The 12,726-nt window shown below is 43.1% G+C and overlaps 1 protein-coding gene across 1 annotated transcript; it reads left to right on the top strand.

Moving 5' to 3' along the window:
- Window positions 1–9,678: 9,678 nt before the first annotated feature.
- Window positions 9,679–10,590, top strand: LOC148481539 (general transcription factor II-I repeat domain-containing protein 2-like). Its single transcript, XM_088453268.1, has one exon. The coding sequence runs from the start codon at window positions 9,679–9,681 to the stop codon at window positions 10,588–10,590; it is 912 nt and encodes a 303-aa protein (XP_088309394.1).
- Window positions 10,591–12,726: the final 2,136 nt, after the last annotated feature.

Here is a 12,726-nt window from a genome sequence, read left to right as displayed (position 1 = left end):
CTTGGCACTACTTTGTTGATGCACGTGCGGCTACTGCGCACACAATTCACAAACACAGAAAATAATAATTTTTTTGGTTTGGACTGGAGTGTACTTTGGGGGTTACAGCACCCTTTAACGGTCAAGCCAGCCGGCCTTTTACTTATGACACAGGCGCACGCTTGTCACTACTTTGTTGATGCACGTGCGGCTACTGCGCACACAATTCACAAACACAGAAAATATATTATTTTTTTAACACTTGGGGGGAGCACCCCTGATGGACAGAGCACCCCCTGGACAACACTACAGCACCCCTTTAGGACTGGGACACTGCACAGGACTTTGGAGTGGACACAGCCCCTATGGAGAACTGACTGCACAACACAGTCCAGCCAGCCCCTATGGACTTTGAAGTAGTGGACACAGCCCCTATTAACAACAGCAGCACAGCACAACACAGCCAGCCCCTATGGACTTTGAAGTAGTGGACAACAGCAGCACTACACTACACTACACTACACAGCCCTAACTCCCACCCTCCCTCTTCACTGTCCACAGCCGAGTGAGAAAATGGCGCCGACGCGGGTACCTTATATAGGATCCAAAACCCACGAGACTCGGAAGGCGGGATGATGACGTTTTGCCTCGATTTCAGATCTGAGTCAGGCGGGAAAAGTCGAGCCTGACTCGGATCGGACTCGGATCGGGGAGGCTCGGGGGGGGGGTTCGGATTTCAGAAATCCAAACCCGCTCACCCCTAATTAATTGTAATTCATTTATTTGCAATAATAAAATTGTGATGCACCTTCCTTTCTGACTGGTCAATGTGTCTGCAAAAGGGGAATATCAGGCTTGCCTATCTGTCACAGTGTGTCCTATATTAGCTACGGGGAAAATCGGTCACTGAAACATTCCGAACACACCTGAACCTGGTGCTAGTGGTGCAGCACTGTACAAACTTTCAGAGCATCACATATGGAAGGAACTGGTAGTAAGAGAGCTTTGGAGCGGTTAATGAGAGACAGCTGTAGAGGAGGTAATCAGGGATATATGCAGGAAGGGCTAGATGAGACAGCTATGAAGAGGGCAATCAACTAGTTATGCAAGGGCAATGAGACAGCTATGGAGGAGGCAGTTATATAGATATGGGCATGTTGAGGGCAATGAGAAAGTTCCATGCATTCTAATGCTTTATGTTGGCTGGCAGTTGCAGATTTATGGGGAGAGATCTAAAGTATTTGACACTTTTAAATGTTGGTATTTATTACCTCTCTCTTTTCCAGACAGGTCTGAAACTTTCCAAGATTTAGACAACTACCTTAGAACACCAGCTGGCAGGTAAGACATAAATTGTCTTGGCCTTGGAAATTGTATGTACTCCATGCCGCAACATAATGAAAACTAGGACATGGCTCGTGGGTATGGCATTCCCTATGAGGCCACACCCTTTTGATATGTGGCCACACAGACGTTTTTGGGAACTTCGGTGAGCACAAAATACCTCCTACCCCATGCCTTTCCCTATCATTGTGCCCCCCTGTCATTTTGTTCTCGATCCGCCCCTGTGTAGGCATCATATCGTATGATTGTAACGATCAATCGTACACCATTTGAACACATCGTATGGAGAATTTCAAGGGAAATCGTACAACACATCATGACATTTCAAAATCGCACCGTGTTTGGCCGGCATAAGATGCACAATATGGCAAGAGATGTGACAGAGCAAGTCACCACCGGGATTAAGCAAAGTAGGAGTGCTTTTTTGCCATTCAGATTGATGAAATGACAGATGTGTCAGGGGCTGCTCAGATTCTAACCTACATAAACATTCAGAATGATGAAAAACTACAGGAAGAAATTCTGTTTTGCCAGCCATTACCACAACGTGCTACTGGGGAACAGCTTTATTCACTTTTGGATGCCTTTGTCACTGATTCTGGCTTGGAATGGAATGCGCTGTGTTGGAATTTGCAGTGACGTTGATCGGGCTATGACTGAAAACAACAGCGAACTAGTGACCACAAGTTGTTGTACCGGTTGCAGTCTGGACTCTTTGCATTATACATACTATATACAAGCCCTAGTTGCAAAAAAATGCCACCTGCTCTAAAACAAGTTCTTGATGAAGCTGTATGCACAGTCAACTTCATTAAGAGCAGTTTAACATGTGCAGGCCTGTTTAGAGTTTTGTATAAGGAGATAGTTACTTTCTCACACACAAGTACGCTGGTTGTCATGGGGAAAGGTGGTCAACCATTTGTTTGAGCTTAGGAAGGAAGTATATTTTTCTTTCAGACTGAAATTCTCTGCTGGCTGAAACCTGTTTTGGCCCGTATTCAATTACACGCGAAAAGTCGGAAAAGTTTTGCCTGTCCAACTTTCCGTCTACTGTTCATCGCGAGTTTCTGGCAAATTCACTTGTCGTGCGCGACCCCGCTTTTCGCCCTATTCAATTCCAAAGGACGCGAAAACTGAACCCAGCGAAACTCTAACAGACAGAAAGTGCTGTCAAAAACGGAGAAACCAGCCTTCAAAAGATGCACTAACATTGGGGATCAATATAGATACCCCTGAATAGCCCTACTGAAGATATTTGGGGTACTTAAGTTGTGACAATACCTTCTAATTAGCGTCTTTACACAAGTGGTGAAGAATAGCATCATGCAGCATTTTTTGGTGAAAATAAGTAGTCCTGTCAAATTTGGGGTACTTGGAAATGGGTGCTAGCATATTCTGAAGTCCCTAAAGTGAAGTTTTAAAATACATGAAAAATGCACCTGCTGCAAAGTCCTGCAATAAAAAAACCCACTCCTGTCCCATACTTGGGGACCCCCCAGAAGCCTATCTCGTTACTTTTTATGTTTGTTCCACAAATTTGGACTTTTTAGCCAGCATTTTCAAAGTAATTTTCTGGGGTGTTCCTCACTTTTTTGGGGGAGTTTTTGATGCAGTTATCCTTTGAGGGGCTCTCCCAAGGGTGCAGGGTGGCTTTCCGACATTTGCACCCCAAAACCCCAATTCTGCACTTTTTTCCGCCTGCTATTCATAGGCGAATCTTTTCCGCCTATTACATTGCATTTACTTTTTTCACGTACGCTAAAAGTCTTTGAAATTGAATACAGAGATAAGTTTCCGCCTAGCGAAATGACGTCACCCGCGATACTTTTCCGCAGATTCGGACTCATCGCGGCTAATTGAATATGGGCCTTTGATCCCAAGTGGCTTGCTATGCTACAGTAGCTTACCTAGCACCACTGGCTTCACAAGGTTGTACGGGGGGTGCAAGCCGCACCGGGTGACACCATCCAAGGGGCTGACACCAAAATAGCAGAGCTTCTCTGCTATTTTGGTGTCATCCCCACGGATTGTGTCACCGAGCAGACAGCCACACTGCAGTGAGGCAGGGGCTGTTGGCTATCCAGCAGTTGCTGCTAGGTTGACCCGGGATTACTTAGCGGAGCAGCACAGCAGCTACTGGGCGGCCCCTAGCCTCTACCCTGCCAAATGATTACTTAGGGTGGGGGACGTGACATGCGGTCACACCCTCAAGAGTGTCAAACATGAGTGGGCATGGCTTCGCTGGACAAAGCCATGCCCCCTTCCCTCCGTGACCACGAGAACGTGGATCCTGGACCGACCACCGCACCGGGTGCAAGTAAGGAAAGTGACACCACTGCCTACCACACATTTTTGAATGGTTAAATGTGCTAAATACCTCCCTCCAAGGACAAAAAAAACTTCTGTTGTGGAAAGCGCATATCAGGGCCGGCTCTTGGGGTGTTCGACCAGTGCGGTCAAACAGGGGCGCCACCCCATAGAGGACGTACACCTCCCCAACATCCCGATTTCAGCCAGACAGTACTGTCCTGCTATTCCACTCGTGGACCGAGGTGGTCATATCGGGAGGTTGGGGACCCTGCCGCCGGAGCTGTGTGGCGTTGCCGGACCCCTGAGTAGCGGAATGGTTGCTGCACGCATGCGCACAGCATCCATTCAGTGCTGGGAGAGGGCTGGGGGAAGTGCTGGGCTTACCTCCAGCCTGACTTAGGGGGCCTGGTATATTGTAATTAGGCCACGCCTCCATTTTTGGCTAAGCCACGCGCAACTATTGGGTGGTATTACCAGAGCCGGGACAGGGCACTCCGACCCCTCTAGCTGGCCCTGACGCATATTTCTATTTTAGGGCAGCAGCATTATCAATCTCTAATCTATATATTAATAGCAGAAGACAACTGTTATGAGTGACATATTTCTATGATGCTGTTGTCTGCGCAGGGCACATCATATACCAAATTAAAGGTATTTGACCATAGATTTGTAGAAAAATATGGGTGTTGTAATTGGTTGGCTCTTTCAGAGTTATGTTGCAAAACTTCCACACACCATTTACAATGCATGACTATTGTGCTCTGGAAAATGTGGTGAACTCTCCCTGTGCACCTGCTGGGTGACCTGGAACATGTGGGTGACATGGAAACTGTGACAGTCATTTGCAGCCACATATATCAGCATGTCTTGTGGGGACCTTAATACCAAACATGCCTAGAGGAAGGCCTCAAGGACACAGATGTGGTCACCCAGAGCACACAGTAAAAAGATCTTAAACAAAGTATAACAAGTTCAACTTAACTAACCTCTTTCCACTTCATGTTTTAGTTGTTATAATAACCTGTCGATTTTGTGCTGCACAAGCACTCTTGTATTTATCTTCATATTGGCTTAGAGAAGCTGTGTAAAGCACAAAGTTTATCTTTAACATCATCCTGACGGCTGGACATTTGTTCCCCATGTTCGGCAGCAAATGTTTCCACCAAGGAGGTAATGGAGATTTAGCAAAAGGAGTAACAGAGATGGCAAAAGAAATGACAGTGGATAGCAGTGACAGTTGAACTCACTGGGTCCAGCAGCTGAACTGAGATGGTATTGAGTATGTCACAAAATGTTTCCGGGTTCCCTGCCACAAGATAGTTACCTGCCTTTCTGCTCTGGTCCTTGGTACTTTAGCAGACTCTTAGCTCTCCCATGGTCCTCCATTCCCACTGCAGCCTCTGTTTTGCCTTCCCACAGCAGTCTTCACACTCCAGCCGTTCACATGTGGCAAGTCCCTCCAGCGTCAGCCCATGGGCGCTGCCGTGAAAGTCCGTGTAAGGTGACTTACTCATCACCAATGAAAGACCAGTATTCCACCATCTGATGCCTGAAACCAGTCCCTTAATGACCAAGGGTATAAAAGGACTTCCCATTGTGATTGCACTTGCCAGTGTAATGTTGTTTACAGTCCTGCTGAAACCTGCTTCCTGAGCTCCTGAAGACAACCCTGTCTATTTGCCTAGAGACTTCCAGTGCAGTTACACTTGTACTGCATTGCTGGCTCCATTCCATTCCTCAAACATTCCGTCTCATTCTGGTTCTCAGAATTTTGGTACCATTCCGGTTCTCAGCATTCTGGTCCCATTCTAGTTATCAGCATTCCAGTTATCAGTATCCCGTTTCCATTCCAGTTCTCAAGTATTCCAGTCCCAGTCCAAACCAGTATATTTCAGTCCAAGTCTGGTCAAGAGCTACTCTGGGTTCCACTTGATCCAGTTCCCATCTGGTTCTAGCCTGGTTGAAGTTACCAAAGCTCTCCTTCATCTTGTGTACCTGCACCTGCATGCCTTAAGTATCTCCACTCTGGTCTCAAACAAGACTCTGGCCGTTCCAACAATGCCTCCATTTGCCAGCAGTCAGATCTTGGCTACCAGTTACACACAGTGCACTCCCAATGCATTCCACCATTCCACCTTTCCTTATACTGTTCTATGTAATTTACTGCTGTGTCTTAACACATTTTACCTGTTTTACATGTACTCTACACCAGTTCATGGCTGGTGGAGATTGGGTCTTGTTCTATTATTTTAATGAGACAAAATGTTTCCATGCACAATACAATGTCTAAAATTTTATAAATAAATAAATAAAAAATGTGCAGGAAATAAAAAAAATGCTAATTTTAAACCTTAATTGAATATTGGGTTCAAAAGTCCTCAATCATCACATTATTAAATTATTATTATTATAGATAGAGATGACTAAAGATGACTAAATGTAGAAATAAAAACATTTTGCAGAGGTTTAGAACTATGGCATTATAATATTATTTTCATTTGATATTGTTTCTACAGATAATAATCCATTTTATATTTGTATATTCTGTGGTGTGGTTAAGGCAGGGATATGGATTGCTCACTAACACTATAGTGCCATTACCTGGAATACCTGGGACAACACTTTACCAGGCAGCCATTCGTAAGAATTTTTCTAGTTGGTCACATGTGATTGACTGAATGGAAAAGCGGAGTCCTAGTCAGCCATTCATATGTATCCACCATGTGAAGCTACTTTAATAACTTTCTGGTGAAGATAAATCAGGTTACTCTCAGCATAGTATTTGTGCAAGTTGACCATAACATGAAAACCAACTCTGACTTTCTAGACAGGCAGTCAATTTTTTTATTATGTAGTATTTAATTTCACACAGTGCATTGTGCTGTGTTATTACAACTTTGGGCGATGCATTATATTACTCATTACTCTGCCTGCAAATGTGCTGCCTCGAATACATTTATTTGTGTCAAAATTATAATCACAGGCCTTCATTTTATCTTCTTATGGTGGATCAGGAGGAAGTGACTCTATTTTCCCAGTACTTCTCTTCAGCAAGACTCTTGTTGTTTCCCCCTTTCACACCACAGAAGAGAGGGAAGAATATTTCCCACAGACACAGAAAGTAAGCAGACCAGGATTGGTGCAAAAAACGTTTAGTATTTAATTAAAAGGAATCCCCCATATAGACCAAGGTGGGGCACATCGCTTAAAGGATACCTGAGGACAGGGTTTTGTGGGTATGATGGTTGCTGTAATCTATGATTATAAGGTACAATAAACAAAAATATAATGGGAGATTATACCTTAAAGAGTACTTTATAGGTTTTTAGGTTCTTGTTAATTTAGATAAGGTATAATCTCCCATTTATATTTTAGGTTATTGTAAATATTTGCGGTGAAACTCCGACTATCTTATTTTAAATATCTTCCAGGAGTAATGAATCATTAGATATTTATATTATAAACTAATCACAGTCCTATCACAACGTGCGTTGAAATATAATCATGTGCCTGACCTGTGTAACTAAAGCTCTTACTAATTAGATAACTAAAATGACCATAATACCATAAAAGTAGTAGTTCTTTCTGGAGGAATTGCATGTTGACATACTGTACCTGGATTGCATGTGGGGCTTTGTGTGAATAAACTGGTGCCCTTACAATTCGTGATGCAATGCTAATAAATACAAATGGTTAAAGCAAAGTTCTCCCATGTAATGGTACTTTGTACAGATATGACCAAAAATGGTTTTACCTCACCAAAAGCAGAATTCATCTTCTCCTCATGAAAGTGGAATACTTTATCTGGATTGCGGCCCAACCAGTCTCAGCTATGCTCTGGTCTCCTGCAGCTGATCTTGCAAATGCTAGCGCTGGAGAACTTGGAAGGCTTGTGGCAGCTGTTTCTGGGAGGGCTATGGGCCTGATTCACTACGGGTGGCAACTGCAACAGCGTACGCAGATCGGCTGATGGTGCATACTGCGCATGCATATGCATTGCGCGAATGAGCATTGTGATTTCACTGCGATCACCTACGCAGACACAAAGCCATCGCAGATCAAGGGATGAGATGTCAGCATTTGGGGGAGGGGAGTGCTCGGAGAAATGCAGGCATCTCAGTCCGTTTGATTGCTGTTGCATGGTCATTCATAACTTAGCCACCACGAGGGCATATGCAATGAGGTTAACAATTTCTGAGTAAGGTCAGACTTGTTGTAATTGTATGTGAGGGCCGATGTTATTCAATGTTCCCGATGTATATGCAGGATTGCAACGTATTACGGATGTGCGAAAGTAGTAGTGGGCGTCTCTACAGTATGCTGACCTTGGGCTTCTTTACACTACTGTAGCTTTGCGATTGCAGTCATTAGCATATTTTCACAGCATACCTGCATGCGTAATTGCAGATGCGATTGCAATAGCGATCCGTAGTGCATCAGGTCCAATGTGCTAGTCCCTGTAAGACTGTGTTTGTCTTTGGAGGATTGTTTGCTACCCCAGTCTGATCTTGAACTCAGTGGCAAACGCAGAATTTCCAAATGCTTGATTTTAGAACAATTGTGGCCAGTCCATGAACAGGACATAATTACTTTAGCACTTAGCCAGTCATAATATACATCATACAAAGTACAGTATAGTGCAGAGGTTCCCAAATGCAGTCCTCAAGGCTCCCCAACAGTTCATGTTTTAGAGATATCCATGGTTGAGCACAAGTGGGTAAATCAAATTGACTGAGGTACTAATTACATAACCTGTGCTCAACCATGGATATCTCTAAAACCTTAACTGTTGGGGAGCCTTGAGGACCGTGATTGGGAACCTCTGGTATAGTATATGTAATAATTCTAACATTACCAGGCCCAGCGAACACAGTATGTCATTATATGCGGAAGTAGGGCCATCCTATATATGCCTACTCTTTCAGGGGTGCGGGGGGATTACCCGAAAAATCTTTTGGGACAGTAGGCATGTATGTTTATATCAGTGCACACCAAACAGTGCAAATTTTTCAGATGTCCTAGTTCCGTGATGGCGAACCTATGACACGCGTTTCACTCGTGACACGCCGAGGCACTTTGACTGACACGCCTGTTGGTGTGGGAAAAACCTGCACATTTAGAGGCTGCCTGTGCTCTGCTCCAGACCCTGCTCCCTGCTTGTTGCGTGGAGGCGTGGTGTCACCGCTGCCGAGAGACATTTTGAAACTAATCATCCCCAGCTCTTGGAAAAAAGTCTGGATGAAAGGAAGGAATACATTTCTAGGCAGTTACACCTCTATAAGAGCCAATCAAATTCCCTCCTTAAATTTGTAAGAGGCTCTACAAATTTAACATCAGCAAGTTTATGCGTTGCTCACTCCATAGCTCAGCATGGAAAAGCCCTCAATGAAGGAGAATTTATTAAAGAAACTCTTCTAAGATGTGCACCAGTTTTATTTCATGATATGCAAAATAAAGATGCTATAATTAAGCGAATTTCTGAGTTACCAATCAGTAGAAATGTCATCAAAGACAGAATAATGAGATTGAACACAAACATACAGCATCAGTTAAAAGGAGACTTAGATAATTGTAAATATTTTTCGATTTCTCTTGATGAAACTTCTGATGTCACATCAAATGCTCGGTTGGCCATTATTGCTAGATATTCAGATGGCCTCACAATGAGAGAAGAGTTGATTAAGTTAGAATCAGTGCCAACAAGTACATCAGGGAAGGAAATATGTAAGGTTGTTATACAAACATTCCGTGACCTAAGCATTGATATGTGTAAAGTTGTGTCAGTGACGACAGATGGGGCACCCAATATGGTGGGAAAAAGTGTAGGATTTGTGAAGTTGTTTATGGAAGCTATTGGAAATCCACTTGTTCCTTTTCATTGTATTATCCATCAGGAGGTGTTGTGTGCCAAAGCAGGATTCACAGAATTAAATGATTTAATGTCAGTTGTAACAAAAATAGTGAATTTCATAGCTGCTCGACCCCTTCACAAGCGAGAATTTTCTGCAGTTACAGGAAGTTGATTCAACCTACAGTGGACTGCTGATGTTCAATAATGTGAGGTGCCTAAGCCGAGGAAAAGTACTTGAGCGATTTGTGGAGTGCTTTTCAGAAATTAAGCTTTTTCTTGAGAATAAGGATCTTGCAAACTTTCCTCAGCTCAATGATCATAAGTGGGTTTACTCATTGATGTTTTTCACAGATATCTCTGTTCATATGAATGAGCTCAACTTAAAATTACAAGGTTTTGGAAAACGTATTGATGTTATGTTTGGATACATAAAGGCCTTTCAAAGTAAACTTAAAATCTTTAAGCGAGATATAGAAAGTAAAACGTATAAGTATTTTCCACAAGTAAAAAAGTATTTTGAGAATGCCAGCACAACTGTACAAAATGAAATAGAGCCCATGCACTTGAAGTACCATGATATTGTGAACTCATTATTTGACCAGTTCAGTGAAAGATTTAATCAATTTAGAAGCCTTGAACAGACCATTAAAATAATTAAGTATCCAGATGTAGTAGTCTACAGTACTTTAGAATTAAATAGTTTCAAATGGATGAAAATTGATGATTTGGAGATGCAACTTGCTGAATTTCAAGACAGCATCTGGATTCAAGTGTTTGTCGATTTGAGGTCCAAACTTGAGAATCTGGAAAGAAATCGTTTGGAGAATGAAGAAGACTGCCACTACAAACAGGAAATTTGGAGTGCTTGGAACAGATTACCAGACACTTTTAGTGCCTTGAAAAATGTAGGAATGGCTTTACTCACAATTTTTCCCTCAACTTACTTTTGTGAGACCTTATTCTCAGCATTAAATACTATTAAAACAAATAAAAGAAACAGACTGACAGATGAAGTTAGTAGTGCCTGCTTGGCCCTGAAGTGCACAAAATACAACCCTGCAATTGAAGATTTAGCAAATGCAATTCAGCAACAGAAAGGTCACTAAGGTAAATCATTATTTGTTTTTTGCTTTTTGAACTAATAAATATAATAATTATATTAAAAATATAACTCTTTCTTTATTAGAGCTGCAAATATCACCAAATTATTGATATTTCTTGAAGTGATACACGACCTGAGGAAGGCTACACTTTTTCCCGATTTTCGACACACCAAGCTGAAAAGGTTAGCCATCACTGTCCTAGTTAGTAGGGATGTGCGCAAACCCCGGTGTTTTGGTTTTGAATCAGTATCTACTTCAAGGTTTGGGATCTGGATTTGGTTTTGCAGACCACCCTTAACTGTTTTGGTTTTGGATCTGGATTTTTTAAATCAAAAATAGATAAAAAGTTTTAAAAACAGCTAAAATCATGTAATTTATGCAATCCAATACCCGAAATTCGGATTTAAAATCCGAATTCCGAACTGCAAAAAAATCAGAACCGCAACCTGGATTCTCTCAGGAGATTAGAACCGTGACTCGGATTTACCCGGATTCACAGAATTTGGGTGGTTTCGGATTTCTGGAGAACCAAACCGCACATCTCTACTAGTTAGTGCACAAGTGTATTCATTATAGGCTCACACATTTTAAAAGATCAACAGGTGGTACTAATTATTTTATTTCTGTGGTGTGGGCTGGGTAGGGTGGTTTCCAGGCAACCGGAGCCCCCCCTGAGTTTGCCTATGGAACTGGTCTATATAGTTAGTAGGAATTCACTATCACCCTGGCACTCAATCTTAGCGGTACTCTCCTTTCACTATCAGGCTGTTGAACAGCTGGTATGTGGCTGCATGTTTTCACTCTGCAGGTCTGTCTCCTCTCTGGGTATGGCATCTTTGCAAATTGCCAACAAAGGCCTCCCTTTCCTCTTTTGAATCTCTCCTACTTTCTCATCTGAAGTCTCCTATTCCTCTCCAGAGTTTCTCTTTCCCCAAGAGTGCACCACCAACTCAACTCCCTCCTCCTTCCCGGGTTCTCTGCGCTTCTCCAAGGCTATTTTCCCTGGGTTTTGTCCAAGACTCCATCCTTTAGCTGCCCTTGCATCTTCTTCCCTGAATAGCACAGCAAATGCCTCTGATCCTCTGACTGTCCTGAAGCATTTTCCAAGCAGCCACAATTCCTTGAAGCAAGTACAGTACCAGGCTGCAAAGTGTTGTATCACATTTGCACTACCAGTATTAAGGGTGGTTTGGACCCGGTATGCAGGTCACAGCCCATAGTATGGGTTACTACCATGATAGCTTGGTGGTAAATAACTTTAAGTAAAGTTGGCAAACCTTGCTCTGGGATGCTTGAGATCTCATATAAGTTTTAGGGAGTGTGCCAAAGAGAGCCACAAATAAAATAAAGGTCAGTATACTGGCAGGTTATGAATAAATCCAAGGGGATAAAGCTGTGAGGACAAACAAACATAGCCAAGGTAAATACTGAGAGGTCATTGATAAGCCATAGGCATATTGCACAGAAGTATTAAGCAATAGCACAACACACAATAGTAATCACAAGTCACTGGAGCAAGGTACACTAGTGAGCCTAATACTCCAGCAGTGATCTACAGCCAGTGTGGTGCTTAAAAAGAGAAGTCTTAATTCTAACAGCCTACTTGTGTGATGACAGTGATCACATGGCCACAAAAATGCCATGGAATCTGCCCCTATAGCCATACATGCCTACTTCCTAGTGAAGTGGGCAGAATTAGGAGAATACCCGCGGCAATCGCGGGTCTCCGTGAAGGGGGCGGGGCTTAAGCTGTGAATCGGCATGAATCACAGCATTTGGCCCCGCCCCCTATGTAAATTGTGCCCAATCGCAGCAATTTTACCACGAGGGGGCGGGGCTTAATGACGCGAATCGTCAAGCCCCGCCCCCGTCGGCCCCCTGCTGCTTCTCTTACCCGGGCTTCTCCCGGGAAGAGAATGTTAAAGGTAGGCAACCCTGCCTATAGCAGAGGGGAATAGCCCCAGTTAGCATGGACAGAGTGAGGCACATTGAAGATGTAGAAAGAGCTGGTGCATTTGGACAATGGTAGGCACATATATCATGTCAAATATGGTGTTTCCCGGCAAATGAATAGGGAAAGACCAAATGTAACCGGATTTTGGCATAAGAATTAAATAAATCACACAAATGTAACACATA

The sequence above is a fragment of the Taudactylus pleione genome, unplaced genomic scaffold (assembly GCF_031769625.1).
Source record: "Taudactylus pleione unplaced genomic scaffold, aTauple2 ptg000574l, whole genome shotgun sequence".
NCBI lineage: Eukaryota > Metazoa > Chordata > Amphibia > Anura > Myobatrachidae > Taudactylus > Taudactylus pleione.
The sequence above is the reverse complement of the archived record's forward strand: the minus strand, read 5'-3'. Positions and strand labels throughout refer to the sequence as shown.